At 42.5% G+C, this 18,407-nt stretch overlaps 1 protein-coding gene across 7 annotated transcripts in view; it reads right to left on the reverse strand.

The window, feature by feature from the left end:
• The window catches only part of LOC143316988 (adhesion G protein-coupled receptor L3), a 201,521-nt gene that overhangs the window by 114,035 nt on the left and 69,079 nt on the right, over nt 1-18,407 (reverse strand). For all 7 annotated transcript variants that reach the window (XM_076724885.1, XM_076724884.1, XM_076724887.1 and 4 more), the window contains exon 4: nt 8,939-9,152. In XM_076724885.1, coding sequence (XP_076581000.1) covers nt 8,939-9,152 — 214 coding nt within the window. The remainder of the gene's footprint in view (nt 1-8,938; nt 9,153-18,407) is intronic.

Consider the following 18,407-nt stretch of genomic DNA (forward strand, 5'->3'; position numbering starts at 1 on the left):
ATGACGACTTCTTTCTGTCCTCCTCAATTAATATACTGTACTTTCACAAGCGCAGAGGTTAATCTCAGCCATTACAGGAAGGTTGTTTTTATGGCAAACTGGTAGACTGAAGGAATGTAAGAGCCACAAGAAGTTTGGAAGTCATCCCAAAAATGAGCCATGAATCAGTATGAAAGGATGTTGTTTTTATCTTGGGGGAGAGATGATGAATGGCCAGAAAAGTTATTAAAGGTCAGCCGAAGTTGCATGCCCTCTCTATGTTGGAGGGAAAAAAAATGGATCCGGCACTTCAGGGCAGAAGGAAGAGATAGAGCAGTAGACATCAAATGTGTATGTTGCCTACTCCCACCTGCCAATTAAAAAAAAAAGAAGCAGAAAACTAGAAGAACAAGGATGAAAGACTATGGAGCGCAGAGAAGGGCAAATATCAGAAGAAGGAAGGAAAAGGCCTAGTTGGCTCCCTGTACTCTGACTAACCACCTGCTCCTGTCTGAATTAGCCCTTTCTTTACTGTTTGCACTCATCCAAGTGAAACTCACTCCCCTAGCTGACAAATGGACTGATGCTAAACCCCATGTTTAGTGAGCCACCACTGTGATGGCTATTAATCTGACACCAAAAGACCCAATGACCAGACCGAGGCTTCCTGGGGGAAATATGAAGTGGGCAGAGAATAACAACTCCCAAACTTCTGGATTCGCTGGCAAAGTGCAAAACTTCTGGGAGCATAACAAAGTCTACGGGGTATTCAGCTCAGGAATCCAAAAATGGACACTGCTTCGGTCGATTCAAGCCACTGGTTGGTAAGACTCAATCCGCTCCTCTTTTATCTCTATCTCCTGAGAGATACCAATCCGCTATATGGGGAGATGTCCTTAAACATTTCCCATTTGGCAACCCAGGCTTCTTTTTCCGTCTAATCACCACAGAGTCTGCCATGGCCACGTCCGGAGACCCAGGATGACGAGAGAGGCTGCCAGCTTGAAATTTACAGCAACTAATTGGCCAAAATTGAATGCGGCAGGTTCTTATCAAAGAGAATTGTAGCGGGGTTGGAGGCAGGAAGGGCTGAAAAATGAGACAGGATAATGAATGTCAGGTGATGTCATCCAACGCAGGGAAAAAAGAACAGAATGTGGGAGAAATAAACCTCTTTGATTTAAAACGTCTTTACAGGGAGGGGGTTACGGAAGGGCAGGAATCAAACATGCACAGAGGAAAGGTGGTTTCAATTTCCACAGTAATCCAAAGAACTTCCGAAATGTGTTTATTACTTTGCAAGTTTGCTTTATAGCAAAAGGGAGTCTTTATCTTCTCCCTCTGTCAAAGCTTTTATTAATACCCCTTTGCATATTAATGCTGGATGCAAAACCACCCACCATTCTCTATTTGCTCATAGTATTAGAACAGGCAGTTGTTCCCTGCCGCGCTCATCGGTCATGTTTTTGTTCTGTAATTGTCAGGTGCTCAACACGTAATTGTATCATTGAAAAACAGCTTCCAACCAAGGGTAAGCAAGACAAACCAATGACTCCCGCATAAACAGAGAAGGGCTGGTAGAAAAAGAACGTCTGCGGAGTGACTGATGCAAAATATGCACTTAATATAAACTAACATGCCATGAAGTGCATGGTTTAAACAAACTGTACATATATATGCCTACAATTTGTGTTGTATTTTTAGTTTCGGATGCGCAGTAGGAATCCAATCCCAAAAAGCAGCAGCAGTAGTGAATCATTCCATATAATTAAGTACTGCAGTGCCCCTTTTATTACAATCTGCCTAATAGAACCTTCAATTTAATGCAGAACCTGCGTGATATTTGCACTTCAAACATTAAAGTCATGCATTAATTCATCTGACATCTCATTGTTTGGAGAGTTAAGTGTTTATGCAAACCTCGACTTTAAAGAAGGGAGACCACTCCTGATAAGGCTTTGGGGGTCGTGCATGAACAATGATGGTATTACTCTCACATGTGCTCAGCATGATAAGTTCTCTCTTAATGTCAAATGCAGCTGTCTGTTTACTTATATAAAAGACTGCATTAAGGCTGCTATGTGAATATGCATGCGTGGCAGCTTTCTTCAATGCATTAAGAGGAAAAGGGCTGCAAAAATTAAGACTACTTAAAGGGTACTCAAGCAATTTAGCACTGCAGTACGATAAAGAAAAACACTGCATCGTACATTTCCCACATTGCATCAGACCCCCCCCCCCCCCCCCCCCCGACATGCCCCGATCTTTCAAACTCCACACCTTCAGTTTGTAATGTAGGCTTTGTGTTCAATTTTTTTTAATCACAGCTCAAGCTGAGATGACCCTGATGACATCATCAGGGTTGGTGCCTTCCTCCGAGTGTAAAATCTATGGACTGCACCTTTAAATCCTCAAAACATCCATTAATGACATGGTGCCATAATGTTTTAATTCTTCAGTGGTGACATACTATAAAGCAATTATTTCCTTTTTGATAAAACATTCTGATATCTTGCCTGATCAAATTTAATTTAATTTAATGGAGCATCCATTAAAATATGACAAAATAAAATTATATATTCAAGACACATTCAAGCACTAAAAAAATACTTAAAGAAAAAAAAACTCAACAAGACAATGAATATGTGCAGAGTATGAGGCAGATGGTCACGCTCTCATGCAGCCACCCTCAGAGCTGAGGGCATGTGAGGACAGGTAGGTAGGCATGTGTTTGTGTTTTAAGCTCTTCATTTTTGTATTCTTCATGTTTATATAAATCACTAGCTTTTAGCACAATTAACTGATTTTTAGTCGTTTCAGTCTAGAATAATGTTCCTTCCTTGCTCAACTTTTGATGATAAACAACATTAATTCGACGTTAACAGCAACTGTAACTGTGATGAAATAGTACGTATGTCTTAACTTCCCCTTAATGATTAGGCCTTGTGTGGACCTCAGAATTTGTCTTTTCTTCCCAGAAAACCCGCAGTATCCGGATGTTAGATGAGGGGATTTAAATTAAGATGGGCAAAAGGGGGATTCTTCAGTTAATCCTACTCTCCTGCTAAAACAAACTCATCAAATCCCTCAACTCTGAAATAAGGTCAGAAGTCAAGGATAATGAGAACTGGAACGTATGGGAAAGATCATTGGCAAAGGAGGAAGGATCCTCCCATCTGCTTTCCCCTTCTTATCCCTCAATCATTCTTGTCCCTCTGTCAGCACATGTTTTCATTCGACGGGAGAGGAGCCATTTGTCTCATGCATTCCAGCCTGAGTGTGGTGAAGTAAATAATGGCCCGGAAGCATTTATTTCCCACATAAATGTCATTAACAGGAAGGTTGTCAAACATCAACTGTCACAAGGCCAGCAGGTTCAAATCACAGGTTGTGCTAATTTAGTTTTAATGTCCTCAAGAGACTCATCAAGCTGTGATGTCTATTAACCTTCATCATTAGTGTTGTGCACATTAATACAAAATGCTAGTAGACAAAAATATGTTTTGTTCTTCTTTGTTCCTTGAAATGACAAGTGTGATGACACAGCAGTGGAAAGAATCCCGGAGAGACCGAGGGGGGAAAAAATTAAAGTGATTCAAACAGGAGAGTCTGGACAGATCGGGACAAAGATGTGTGTGTGTGTTTGGATGTATACCTGACCTGCTTTTCTCCTTCAGGGGTCATGCACAAGCCTGCCACAATGCTATCAGCTGTCCCTTAAGGTGCCCGCTGAGGTCTACTGAGATATAAGGTGATATATAGCTTTGATATAGCCTGTAATTACTGGCCGTGAAGGCCACACCACCGTGGGGAAAGGGGAAGGGGAACACAAAAAAGGAAAGAGAGAGACACTGAGGCTCTGATGAGAAAAGGGTCACTGTTGTTTGATAGCACAAGTGCCTGGCCTCTCCAGCGATTTCACACAGCGGGAAATGGCACTAGATCTATAGACGTTTTGGATGGAGGCAGATTCAACAGACGCCTCAGCTCCCAAACAATAAGCTCCAAAAATATCCCACGAGGGAATGGCAATGATTTGCAAAAATCACAGGCTGCACTATGTGTGCACACACTATGCAAATGGCCTCAAATTGTGCTAAATTAATCCTCGGCAGCACGGTTCAATTACAGCATCATTAGCCTCCATCGAGCTTGCAACACGGTACCACCTATAGGTGACATGTTTATCCAGGGGTTGCGGATTCTGCACAGACATGATGTTCACAGCACAAAGGGAGGAATGGCTAATGAAAGAGACCCATTCATTTCATCCTGTCACAGCGTGGCGCGAGACAACCTTCATTTTGAGATGCATTACAGCACTCACAAGCTCAGTGGTGTGCTATCACTCAGGTACAGGGTGCTATTAGCTCTCGCTTAGAAGACTGTAATGGAACCAAACACCTTGCTGAAGCAGCCCAGTATACACCTTTATAAGGGGGCTCAACTGGAAAGGGTAGTGCTTGGGTTTGATAGCTGAATATCAATGGAGCGCTGTTAGAGGCTGGGGGAGCAGGGGGATTGAGCTGCCTAAATGTATATTGACAGCGCGCGGGAGCTGGTGACATGGCTGGGCATTTGCCGGTGATGGATGTGAGCCTGGCACACAGACTAAGCCGGCAGCAGCGTGGCTCATCTTCAGACGCGATGTGAATGCTAACTACCACGCTTGCCAGTCACCACGACATAACTGGTGCCAGCAGGAGAGGCAGGTGGTACACAGGCTCGAGGAGGGGGGGGGGGAGAAAGGGGCCAGGAGTTCCACAAGAGGAAAATACTATCAGTGCATTCACAAGCATGCTAATTCGATTTTAAGGTAAGGCTCAGATTATTACACATTAACCAGTTTATCATTGTTAAATTAAGACTGAATTTGGAGTAAACATAATCAGATTAGCTGCCGGTCTTTTCACTGACTGCACTGTGTCCCAATTCCATACCACATACTGAATGGATGCATACTTTTATAGTTTTAGCAGTAAGAAAACAAGAAATCAACACACTCAGTGTTATAGAAGCAGGATATGAATGAATTCTCCGTCACCATTCAAACTGCAGCTGTACAATTCCAATGCCAATTAATCTTCACAAAGACAAAGTAAGAAGATTCTCTAAATATTTAACATTCGCTTTCTCTTGCCAAGGATATGTCTGATGTCACCGTTACATAGTTTTTGTAGCAGAGAACGCTGGCAAGTTTCTTCTTTTTCAGTGTTTCGTTTTGCTGCATTTCTTTATTGGATCCACTCAAGAAATTTAAGGGATCCTTGTCAAAAATGTATGTTTATGTTGTGTTTTTCTGGAAAAAAAAGGGGGGATGTTCAGTGATATATCTTTACTCTATAGTCTATAGCACATGCTTCCTCAAATTAGCCCCGTAATGAAACAATTCATGGGAAGCATGATTACTGGGGGAACCAGGTTACTGCAAACCATGTAAATGCTTTAATCACACCAGTGACTGGGTTACAGCGTGCATTTAAACAGACTGCCCCTGATCAATAGAGGGGGAGAAAAGAGACAGGAAGTACGAGACGAGGGAGGAAAATCTGGCAGAAATATTAACGGGCCGCGCCTGCATCACTGTTGATATCGACTTAGTGGAGATTATAAAGTAAACAAGCGGCGGGAGAAAAAAAAAAAATTATATGTGCTGATAAATTGAAGAATTACTTAAGAGTTGTGTCAACCGTGGCGAACAGGCTGCAAATCTGATCAAAGCCAGCTAATCGTGATTTCAAAAGAGAAAGCAACACTGTAAATTAAGCTAAGACATATCAACATGTGACACTGCTTCGCCGTTCATTCTTTCACGCATCACATTATCATATTATCCTCGCTGAAATCACACAGTACGCATCTAAAAATGAAGTATATCGAGGCAAATCCTCGTGCCCCGGCTTTAACCTGGGCCTTATCGCAAGCCTTTGAAGACTTTGTCTTGATTGCTTGTTTCTGTTTTGTTCTTGTTTTCTTTTTAACCCTAATGAGCTTAGCCGCAGGTGCCTAGCAACAGCTCTGACAGCTCGACAATGAAATAGTCGGGGGTGGCGTTCGTTTGTTGTGTTAACCTCCGCATGCTAATGCATGGCTGTGCCACGACAGCCACAAATATCATTGAATCCTCTCACCCCGTCTCTGCTTTGGCGCCCCCCCCCACCCCCCCCCGCATCCATTCTCAATTCATACCACCCATTCTCAATTCATACCACCCACACCTTTCATCCACTTAGCGACTTCCTCTCCCAAGACAAAGTGCTCTGCTTCTGAATCGCGTTGTAGTTAGCTTTTAGCATCACTGAAACGCCCCCGGTAGCAACGAGATGCTAAAAAGACTTGCTTTTCCCTGGTACTTTATGTTAGTTTTGTGTTCTTGACAGTGGCAGGACCCGCTGATTCATTCCTGCGGGGATTTTCAGTCTGAGTGGGCGGCTGGAGAACAAGGGAGCCACAGGGTGCATCAATTATCTGACAACATGTTTCAAACTGCCTCTTTTTACCATCAGCTGCTTTTCACACAGCTGATTATCTGAACTCTTTGGCACCAAACTAAAAAGCCAAGAGCAATTGTTTGATAAAGCCCCAAGGTCCATTAGTATTCTCAAAGGGGTCCGTCCTATGTGGAACTAAAGCTTTGGATATAAAAAGAGGTAGACAAACGTTAACGCGGAGCAGCAATTTAGATCGAGTCCATCCCTTCTAAGTGCTACAATAAGTCAACAAAAGAGCTAAGATGGACTATACACATATTCACTCCACACTCGTCTTGGATTTTCTTGCATCCAGACTGCTTGGTTAAAACCCCGAAACTTGTGTATATATTACCTTAATGCTAGCAATCCATTATACTGCAAAAGCTAAAGCACAGCAAGACTATACTCTGTCTGCCCTGACAAATAGGTCTCCATGTCCCGGTTTCTGCACAACAGGGTCATAACTCTGAAAATAACACTCACATATGGCAGCAAAGCTCATCGAGCACATTTTTATTTTGACAAATAACTGATAATGTATTCGTATTATTTCAAATGAACATTGATTTACGTCGGGGCAAATTTACGACGAATATAGATTAGCAGCCAGGTTAACGGCTTACTGGGATTCCTGACCCAATTAATCTATAACAGTGATATGTTACTAAACCACACGCTCCACAGGAGGGCTTTTGCATTCGTTTTCCAAAACCACCGGTAACTTCAAAAATGGCCCTGTGTTTCCTCGTCCTCATATTTATCGCACAAAGCAAATAATTGAGATGCTGTGTGTGATACCGTGTGCCGTTTTTCCACAAAGCCGTTACATTTCCATAGCCTCTGAAGTCAGATCAATAAATGCAGTTGTTTCATGAAGAAAAACATATCTGGAGGAGAGTCGCGTTTAATTCCGTTTCAGGTGACCTCAGGTGTGAATCACAGCATCTCTCATCCACTGAAGATTAGGTTTCCAAGATTTTTTAACAAACACAGCTCCTCGAGTCAATTACTGAACAGCGTAAAGCACTTTTTGCTTGTGAGTGTGGCTGTATGTGTGTGTGTGTGTGTACATATTCATATGTGCAAATATTCATATTTCTTAATTGTGAATGGGGCTAAGAAAAACCCCTTTTAATTACTGTCATTTGTCACCATCTGTAGAGCTTTCAACGCCCAAATATGAAAGAGCTTTGCCTGTAACCGTAAATTGGAAATACCTACAGTGTGTTTAAACCCCAGAAAAAAGTTTATCTGAACTTTGAACTTTATGTACCGTACAAGGAAATATAAACCATAACGATACCGCGGCTCTTTCTAAAAAGAGGATAATTACAGCATGCCTGCATCACTTTCTTTGTAATCAAATTTAATCCTTTTTAAGGTGTCGACAATTCCAATTTTCCTCCAAATCCAGGCGACCAAGCGGCTGTTCGTCACTTTGAATTACCACTCATAAACACAATTGACTTATTCCACTTTGTAATTAGTTGGACTTTATGCCACCTTTCCTCGATGGGGGCATCAGAGAACATAAACGCTTGTGTCGCACATTTATTTATCCATCAAACTAAAGCGCTTTGCCGGAATCAAATCACCACTTCAGTCACTCGCTGAATCATTGATGTCTGAGCGAATCTAAAGCATACCCTCGAGAAGTAAAAGCACAGTCCAGGTGCAGATTGCACAAATAATTACGTCCAACAAACGTGAGTGCGTCTCACACATACAGAGAAGTCCCACTGCTCTTCAATTGCCCACATAGTGTTCATCACCCTACAAGGTTAGAAAATAAGGTTGAACCACGGCATATAAAGCACTGCACATCGACCGAGTGTGCACACTAACTTACACACACACACTGCTCTCTCTTCCACACGGCATTAAAATTGGGATCTGTATCCGGATACGTTATTGGGATAATAAAGGATCTGATCTTGCCGTTGTGTTTACGCCTTGTATCTTCTTGTTATCTTCAGTGAAATTGGATCTCCCATGTAACTACACAGGCGCTCGCTCTCTCCCCGCTGTCTCTCTCTTTGTCTTATTACAACTTATCCCAGGCTCTTTTTTGTCTGTTCTGGACACGTGCACTAACTTTTCGTCCATCGTAAGAGCTCACCGAACTTCCCCGGACGGTACCATCCAGATTCTAGTGAATATAAAAAGTCTTTTCTTTTTCCGTGAGACCTCCTGGGTTGTCTTCAGCTAAGCCCCATAGCTCAATGATTTGTTTACTTCCTACATCATGTTACCTTCAGGGAAAATTGTTAGCTAACAGCTAATGTTAATTCTAAGACATTTTATTCCCTGAAATCAAGTTTAAGATATTCTAAGACTTTATAGTACCTAGTAGATTGTAGTAGATACTCTGACCCAACATGCTAACAAAAGTACTGATTCACAGCTACTTTTTATTCATGCTAAATAAACACAAGTCATCTGCAATACCCACTGAAATCCCCAGTCTAATGTAAATGTGTGCTTACCTTTGAGACATGATCTTGTATGCATCCGGCAGGTAACACCGCGTGTTCTCCATCTGCGCTGGGTCTGCGTCACAGATCTTGTCATCGGTGCGGCCGTAGTTGGCGCTCTCGATCATGATGACGTCCGTGCCCGGGCAGCGCAGCTCGATGGGGTAGCTCTCGCACGACAGCTCCCTCCTCACCACCGCCATGGGGATGGGTGCTCGACTGAAGGCTGCAGAGGGGAAAAAAAACACAAAAAAGAGAGAGAATGTCAGTATTTGTTGTTCTGAAAATTTCCTTTTTAAGGAGTCTACAAGCAGTCTCTCAATGAAAACACCAACAAAGACGGAGTTTGATGATGTCATGAACTCGCGTGGGATCATGGGAGTTGTTGTTTTCATTGTTAACAACCACGGTTGCCGATGAAAATTAATAATCGTGCTCTACCATGACAACAGAGTGGCTAGCCAGCAAGCCCTCCTCACTCTCTGATGCATCATCTTGTGTTTCCCATGTTTTCCTGCAAAGGTTATGGCAACTAGAGGGAGTAAAGCGGGTGTGGCAATGCAAATATAATAATGCAAAATATACAATTGAACAAAGTGTATAACATAGATGGAGTTATGTTTAGGGATTTTTTAATGCAGAAATGTCAATGCCTTCAAAGGATTTCTGCACTTGAATGTGAAAACTTCATCCTGGAGTAACGGACTGCTGAGATCTCTATTCCTACAGGAAAATACAACAACAGACGGGACGACCTGCAATCAAAAGGTCTGACACTGAGACATATGAGGAGAGGTTGTCCACCCTAGTCTGGAGAATGTGGGCGGACAGGACCTGGCTGTTTGGAGTGGGAGGATGAGCAATACCACCGGGGCCCTCGAGAAGCCAGAGGTTGTGAAAAGCCGGAGTGCGAGATTGACACGGATCAAACATAACGAAACAGACGCAGTGTTTGCATTTGGCTGTGAGAAAATAAACATTCATTATGTGGGCATTCGACTGAGAAATGAGAGACAGACACAAACACAGAGACAAAGGAACCACAGTTGAGTTAGCCTCGTGTAAATTGTTAGAATTTCCCTCCAGACGGGAATCTATAAATCATAAGAGCCGCTTCATGTTTTGTCTTTTAAGGTGACACAATGCACTTCAGTTAAAATACACGCGGGCAGGAGGCAAGGGGTCAAAAGGTGCTTGATGCCTCAAGCCAAAGCTGAGAGTCTGTTTGGCAAAAGATCTGCTGTTAACCGCAAAAGCCAAAATGGCCGGGAGTGTGGAGGTTGCTGTTTTCCCTCTTCTTGACACGCACGCCCACGCTCGTCTGTGGAGGCTCACGCTCATGCACGGCCGGGCATGTGCGCGACAGACTGCAGGAGCTCCGTGTTTACAGCGAGAATAAAAAATGAGAGAGAAACGTAAACACCGGCCTAAGTGACTGTAGGAGGACGGCGGCAGTTATGGATTTTTATAAACATCCTTTCAGACGAGTACCTGGGCTGCGAGAGCCACCGTGAGATGACGTGCAACACAGACATTCGTCACGAACAGACAGAAAGAAGGCGAGAGAGAGAGAGAGAGAAAAAAAAAATACAGATATCAACTGGAAACCATACCGTGATTAATAGTACTTTTTTTAAATAATCGTGGGCACTCGATTTTTTCAAAATTCCATTCGGTCACATGATCGAAGCTGTACAACATCTACAGAACGGACACCGCATCGAAGTACAAATAGGATCCTTTTCACATCTCTTCCAACTATCAAAATAAGTCATATTATAAATATTTGGGTGACAAAATAATCAACTTAAGCGTCGGCTTACAAGAGCCGCATCTCAACAGAAACTTCAGCTCCAGTTCAAAAGAACGGACCCCGAGTGGAAACAGTTTTGCCTCACATACAAACACCTTCATGGCATTACTTATCTCGTTCTTTCTGCATGTTTTAGGTGAGTCTGAATGTTTCTTGGGAGTGTGACATTTTCTGTCCTTTCTTCTCAGCTATGCAATCATCATATTACATAACATTGTTGTGATTCAGGTGATGGGAAAATTGCTCATATTTCCTCTTGTAGGTGTAATGACTATTATCTGACAGAAGTTGCATTTAACTTTGCTCAGCTCGTGTTGACTCACATGGCATTTTCTTTCTGTACCGGCTCATTCTGGTTCTCTTGCTTTATCCAAGTTCGATTGGGCGGTCACACTTGACTGCATATCTTAAAACAGCTCCAGCAGGAGAAACAATGTTGATGCAACTTTGAATACAACCAGTGATTGGTTGTCAACATTGGGTTATGTGTGATTTCTTCCACCCTCTACACAGAGTGTTTTAGCTTCTTTCATCTCATCTTTTCATTTTAGAGCCTGCAGCTTTACTGTTTGAATTCATTGTCAGCACACTTAATAGCATTGTTTCCAGCAAAAAAAAAAAAAAAAAAAAAGTTCTAAAAACCAGCTGCATGCTACCTGCCCAACATGCAATGATGTACAGAAAAAGGTAGGAAATACCTGGTTTACTTTGCGTTGCATAATTGGTGGTTGTTTCTGTGCTGCACTCTAACGATGTCAATAAAGTTGAATCTAATCTAATCTAATCTAATCTACAGAACGAGATATTTCACCTGAAACACTGGTGGAGAGCAAAGCAGAGCTAAAAGAAGAGTGAATGCTGGAGTTTCACGACCTCAAATTAAAGCTAATGCTGCTACATGTCTGTTGGATGTGTATATAAGCCACTGTTTGCTAGTGTTTTAACATTTGTTGCACTGCCCCCAAGTGGCCAAAAAAAATTATGCAGGTTAAAATTAGGCCATTTCTAATGACTGTATAGTACATTTCAGGCTAATCCTGTATAAAAGTGAGTTAGGGAGTGTTTTTTTTTTTTTTTCTTAATCAGAAGGTTTTACTTAATAAAAATGTCAAAATGTCGTACTACTGAAAAAAATAAAACGTTGCATGTGTCATCCAGGCATACAGAAGGTGGTCAGTACACTGTAACAGCATAAAATCTCTGCCATTTTCAGTTTGACAAACGCCATCCAGGCACCACTGCTGATCTTTCCCCGACAATAAACAAAAGCATAAGAAAAAAACACAGAAAAAAGACGAACTGTGAGGTGAAACAACAAGAGAAGCACCTCATTATCGTGTCATTTCATTTCGTCTCATAAATCATTCAAACCCTAACAGGGTAAAGCGGACTTGCCATTGAAACATCACAAATTGGAATAATTGTATTCATCCTGGTGATGAAAGCCATCAATTATCTTCCTCTTAATAGGAAGATTTATTCCACCCTCTGAAAAGTACTGGCCTGGATCACACCAAACTTCTTTGAAGCTGACAACCGCAGAGAAAAGGAACATAGGTTGACTGAGGCAGGTGCTCTTAGATAAATGACAAAAGAGTTAATTGACTCTGAATGAAAAAGACCAGTATTAAATGGTTGCAACGATACAACTTAAAGTTGTGAATTTTGATTAATTTGACCTTTATGATTGGCTATGAAATAAAAAAATAAAAAATTCTTTTAAGCCTTGCAACCTTGTAAAGGCGAGGGCTCAATTCAGGCCAGTGTCCCCAAAAGGAGCATTAAAAAAACATCAGACGGCAGCGAACATGACGCCATAAACATGGGCACCAGCAATCCCCTAATGTAAGCAAGCGAATGCATGCCAGTGATGTCTCGGATTACCCGGCTCGTCAACAACTGTAGTGTAATTACATTTGTGCCCGGAGGCGGTGATTGATAGGGCTCATATTCCTCGGGTGCCAAAGCCAGCATCCTGCCCCACTCGCACATACTGATGTCTACCTGCACACATCATCGACAGAGCTATCGAAAATCGAAATAGTCTTATTGAAAGTCCATCCTCTTATCTAAGTTCCCATGCTCTATTCATCTCTCTTCCCCCCTCTCCAGCTCATACTTTAAAGGAGTGTTTATATGCAGTGCGTATCTCTTTTTTTTTCCTCCACTGAAGAGTCTCCCTGGATAATTCCTCTGACAAGCGCACTGCTGAATATGGTGGAAAAAAAAAAAAAAAAAAAAAATCAGATTGGGGAAAGCAAACTGGAAGGGTCATGCCGGATCCTTCCATTACTTTCACACCGCGGAGCAGTGTTTTCAATCATGTAGCTTACAAATGACATAACTCACAAATGAATATTTCAAAAACTGCAATTACTCACCAAAAAGGGCAACAGAAAGGTCAGAGAGAAAAATGTTCATTTGGAAAATGTCGCTCCCCCGCAGAGCTTCTAAAAACCACTCTGAGGGGGAAATACTTTACAGTTTTGATAGTGGGTTTAATAGTGAGAGGGGAGAAATTTCGCTGCTGAGCCCATTCTTGAGTCGCTGATACTGAGCGAAGACCCATTACCTTCTATGAACCACCGGGCATTGAAGTGCAGACGGAGCAGAGCAACAATGACATTTAAAAGTCATCATTAGTAACAAAACAGGGGCCTTGGGGAGCTTGTATTTCATTTCATTTCTCAAGAAAACGCGTCAGGGAGAAGGAGTTAAGGTCAACCACCGCGCATAATTACAATGAGCCTGACTAAATGAGCCGCCATCACTCGGGCAAACACATGTCAAACACACAAACACATGAAACGCGGTTTTAGATCATTTTCAGGCTTCGGCTTAAGTGCCTGAGCTCAGACACAGTGGATAATTTCCCACTAAATAATAATGCAGCCAGAAAGTCAGGCGGTGCCAAATATGTTCCCAGACAAGGAGGAAAAAAAAATATTTAGGCTATTAGAATGTGAGGATAAAATATTTGATTCTTTAAAAAGAGGCTCATATTCTGAAGCAGATGATACAAACTGAAACCTTATTGTGAGTGTGTCTGTGTGAGTGAGAGAGAGAGACGAGGGGGTTGCATTCAAATGAACTCTGACTTCATTGAATTAATGTAAGATAGATGGAAGGGAGCGGAGGAGACGGCGAGGGAGCTGATTCGACAGATCAAATGTCTCTTTTTCCGCCGAGAATCGCTGGATGGGTCCAGCCCCCAGAGCTAGTGATTAATTAGCGCATGAATCTGGATACCGTTATTTGATTAGGCCAATGGGAGCCTGTCACACCCACTTCCTTGTTTGTAACAAATGAAATTTCTGGGGGGGGGGGGATGGGGGGGGTTTGCAAATACTTTGCATGAGAGGGGGAGAAATGGGGGGAAAAGTACAGCATTTTCAATAATGCATGAGGGATTATTTATCTTGAAGTGAGAAACAGTTCAGGCAAATTGTTCTCCCAAGTAAATTACGTTTACATATGGCCTTAGGCGAGCGAAATCTCAAAGGCTTTTACGCGGAGTGCAATATTATCCAGCAACCTGACTGTCAGAGAATTGTGCGGGTGGAGCGTTTAAGAGACGCCATCAATAAAACAATGTTGGTGCTGCGTGAGAGGAATCGGCGGCTCAGAATCGGTGAAATCGCCTTTGCTTGTGTCGCCGAGGAGGTCAGGCGGCTTCTGAAAAAGTTGTAAAAATTAGACTAAAAACGCTATTTTACTGAGATGAGCAGCCGGATGACAGATAGCGTCTTTGGAATGATGAATTCACGAGCTGACCTCAGGAACGATCGTGACAAACTCCTCAGATCGACTTGATGGCTCCTGACACTGACCAATGATGCTGCTAAGCACAATTAGCATTACTCATTATGACAGCACCCAGATATCCATTCAACTCCGCGAATGGACGAGCCATTTGTTTTGCCTCCGCTTGCATTCGCTGACACACATTTGAACACATTAATTGGCAACACACCACGCACTCGCAAATTCCAGCAGAGGGGAAAGACTGATGGTGTGTTTTTCGCAGGGCGGCGACGTGCAAACGCGAGTTTCAAACCGTCAGTCAAACTGCCCATGATGCCTGGGGGGAAATTAGCTCTTCAGTGTTAACAAATTAGCTCGGAGGGAGGATCAGATACAGTGCAGTCATAATAAACTACTGCAACTTGCTGGGTCAACTGCCTCACATGGTGGATATTTGAGCTGCTCGCCAACATCCACCTGATGGAATGGGAAATACGGCGGTCATTACAGGGCAGCGGCGTCTTTCTTCCCTGTTGTAACGATGTATTGACACAGTGAAAGTTAATAAATTGCTTGCTAGATGGAGGGAAATCTGCAGAGCACAGCAGCTTCCTCCCCTCTGTGATATACCTCCAGAAGACAGTAACCTCATGTTTGCATACACACAAGTAACAAATACAAGTACCTTGCCATCACTTCATAAAGGCTTGATTCACATACTTCAGAACAGGGGTCAAGTGTCTTTCCATCTGGCAAGCACTTTCATTTAATTAATCACTACTTCAATTCATTAAGTGCATAGCCGTGGCAAAGGAAAAAAAAAAAAAAATGAGGAAATGGGAAGCAAGTCTCCCATCAAGGTCTTATGTTTAAAACCACTTCGTTGTGCAAATTACAACATTAGTTTCTCAGGTCAAATCCACTCCAGCTTAGGAGGCATCAGTGATTCCCCCGAAGCAGTTTGTATTTTTATTGAGAGCAGCTGAAAATGGAACTTTTGGTATAGTTTCAAAAATACTTCAGCTATTCTTTATTTCAGTGCTAATTGTGAGCAAATTTTCCTTTCCTCCGAGTAAACAGAGCAGAGACGCGTGTCCTGCTTCCCATCAGCGGAGTACCGTTTTGTCAGATGGTCCGAGCCGGAGGTGAGTCTGTGGAGCTGCCGCGGCTCCTGACAGCAAGCTGGGCTTTGTTCAGTTCCCGTCATGTCTGACATCGTTTTGCTATTTCCTCTCTTTTCATTGCTTTCCCCCTCCTCCCGCTCCCTCTCCCTCCTTCCTGTAACCCACCCACCCACCCACCCACATGTGCCGGCATCACTCAAGGGAGCGTCTCAGCCAAGACTAATGCACCTTGGCCCCCACCTACTGTACGGTGCCTCCTAGGCTACAATGAACACAATCGCTGTCACACACAGGAGACACACACTGATGCACACACACACAATTCCCAGAGCAGGCATGACTCAACATGCCCCTATAGTAACACGTGCCCTGATCGTAATTGAGGTCAAAGAAAAGAAACAACAGGCTGATTTTCGTCTTGTGCGAGGGGAAAGAGGTCCTTTCCTCACTTCTTTTACCACACATTATCAGATGGAATTGCCTAACAGCACACCAGAGGGGAGAGCGTGGCTAAGTTTAGCATTATGAACTGAGACAAACTGCAGTGCAACCCCGCTAATCTGAACCTCTCAGGAAATGGAAGTTATTCAGTGTTCAGACAAGACAAACACTGATTTGCACAGGCCAGGGAATCAATATGAAAGCACATGCACGCTTTCTGAAACATCCTGAGGGAGCTATTTTGGTGTCAGCAAATCGGTGGTACGTCCGCTGGATCTGATACCTAAATAGTGTCGTGTAGGACACAGCACATTTCTCCAAAGATGCTATTCTTAGACACCTCCTCATACCAGTCTACAACTGCAGGATCACCTGCAGAAAACCTACAAAAAGTACAGTCTGTAAGATAGTATTACAGTTAGCTTGGCATTAATGCTGTTTTTTGCACAGTCCACCTTAGCAGCTAACGTACAGTGAAGGGGTGGTCACTCAAAATCATATTCAACCTGCTTATAACACAATAGCTGTCATCCTTTTCGACTTTTGTGCTACAGTATATTGTTACACGCAGGTAAGAAGCGTTTTAATGTTATAGCTTGTTGAAGCGAGGGGAATTTCAACTCTAAACACTGTTGGGTATCTTAATCTATAACAAGCCATCACATTTTGTAAGTTAACAATACGTATCCCAAGTGAAGTACTTCAATCTGATTTTCCAACACTGGTAGCAGATGTTTTTATTCTGTCAGGATTTACTCCGATAAGCACTCTGTGAATCTGTTTTCTGTAAAGCTGCCAAAAGTAATATTTGACTAGTTTGCCTGTCACCTTGGTAAACAAAAAAAGACTTGTTTCTCAAGTTGTAGGCAGTGTGTTTTCAACTGAGCTCTGCTTTTGCTTCATTTTATTCAATCAGAATTAATTTTCCTTCAAACCACTTTCTGAAAGTACGATGCATGCATCCATCTCTTTCTTCACTATATTAAGCACCGTTCTCGTTAAGCCCTTGACTGCACTTCATTTACTGCCATAGCAACCCACAGCATTGTACAAACCCTATGAGCTCCTTTCACATGAGACAACACAAACCGATGAGTGAACACCTAACAAATGAATAGGAAACCAAGCATTATTGCTGTCTGAATGGATCCCCAGGGCTCTACTTATTATAGCTGTATTAATCGGACAATAGTGAGCGCAAATAGAGCCGACCTTCCAGCACTAACACACTGGCCACTGGGTTAGCACCACCGGACTGATAACAACTTCCTGCTTTGGCATATTACGATGTGTGTGTCTGTTGATCATGGTGACAGCAAAAAAAAAAAAAAAAAAGAACCACTTAATCTGAGATGACCCCAATCAGTTGACAACAGCAAAATGAACACAACACCAGACTCCACACCAAATCAGTCGTACGTGCAATAGTCAGCAATTTGCTGGAGGCTCATAAAAAAAAATAAAAATGTGTTTTTCAACTTCAAACAAGGAGAAAGTGGGGGAAAGGTAGCAATACAATTTACATGAAACGGAATATGGGTTGTTGATGAAATCTTGAGATGAAATTTCTTTTTCTGTATGTCGTGGAGGCTGTGTGAAAAATTCGGCCCTGTATGGAATTTGGGGTTGTGGGGAGGCGGGGATGAGCGTTTTTCAATTTCTCACCATTTGAAGGCGGAAACAGGAAATTGGAGCTCGCTCTCGAAGCGCCCCTGTATGAACTTGTTTGCATTCTATTTTATCAAAGGCATCCATGCACAAGGATCCAACTCCATAGATTACAATGTAGGGACTTTTTTGTGGCAGAGCAATTTGGAAATAAACCTCAGCCAATTGTCTTTCCCATACTCCTTTGTAATTCTCACTGCAGTGTAATATCTGAAGGGCAAAAAAACACGAATTAATACCAATTAAAGCTCAGTGCTGCAATGTTTACTTACATAATGAAGAGCGAGAAATTATTTAAATGACAAAATGAAAATGTGATTTCATGCATATGCGTCTGTAATGTTTTTAGATTAACAAAGACATTACTTCATATTTCTCGCAATATCTGTGCCAGCGTAGCTGCATTCATAATATCAAGCACTGCCCCGAATAAAACATTATTAATCACATTTATAGTACAAATGTAGCACAAGACTCTTACTTGAGTGTTGGAAGTATTTCCACACCCAGCGGATGATAAAACCAGTTTAAGCTAAATCCCTGAAAGGTGTAATTCAAAGGTATGGAACGAGTATAGATAACAGTGAGATGAGGTGGGTGTTGGGAGTGGGGGCAGGCGTTTGCCCTATATACCGTAAAAACCCAAAGGGTGGTGCGATCTCATGTGCCGGGTCGCATCGGCAGATTAAAG

The sequence above is a fragment of the Chaetodon auriga genome, chromosome 24, assembly GCF_051107435.1.
Source record: "Chaetodon auriga isolate fChaAug3 chromosome 24, fChaAug3.hap1, whole genome shotgun sequence".
Classification (NCBI taxonomy): Eukaryota; Metazoa; Chordata; class Actinopteri; order Chaetodontiformes; family Chaetodontidae; genus Chaetodon; species Chaetodon auriga.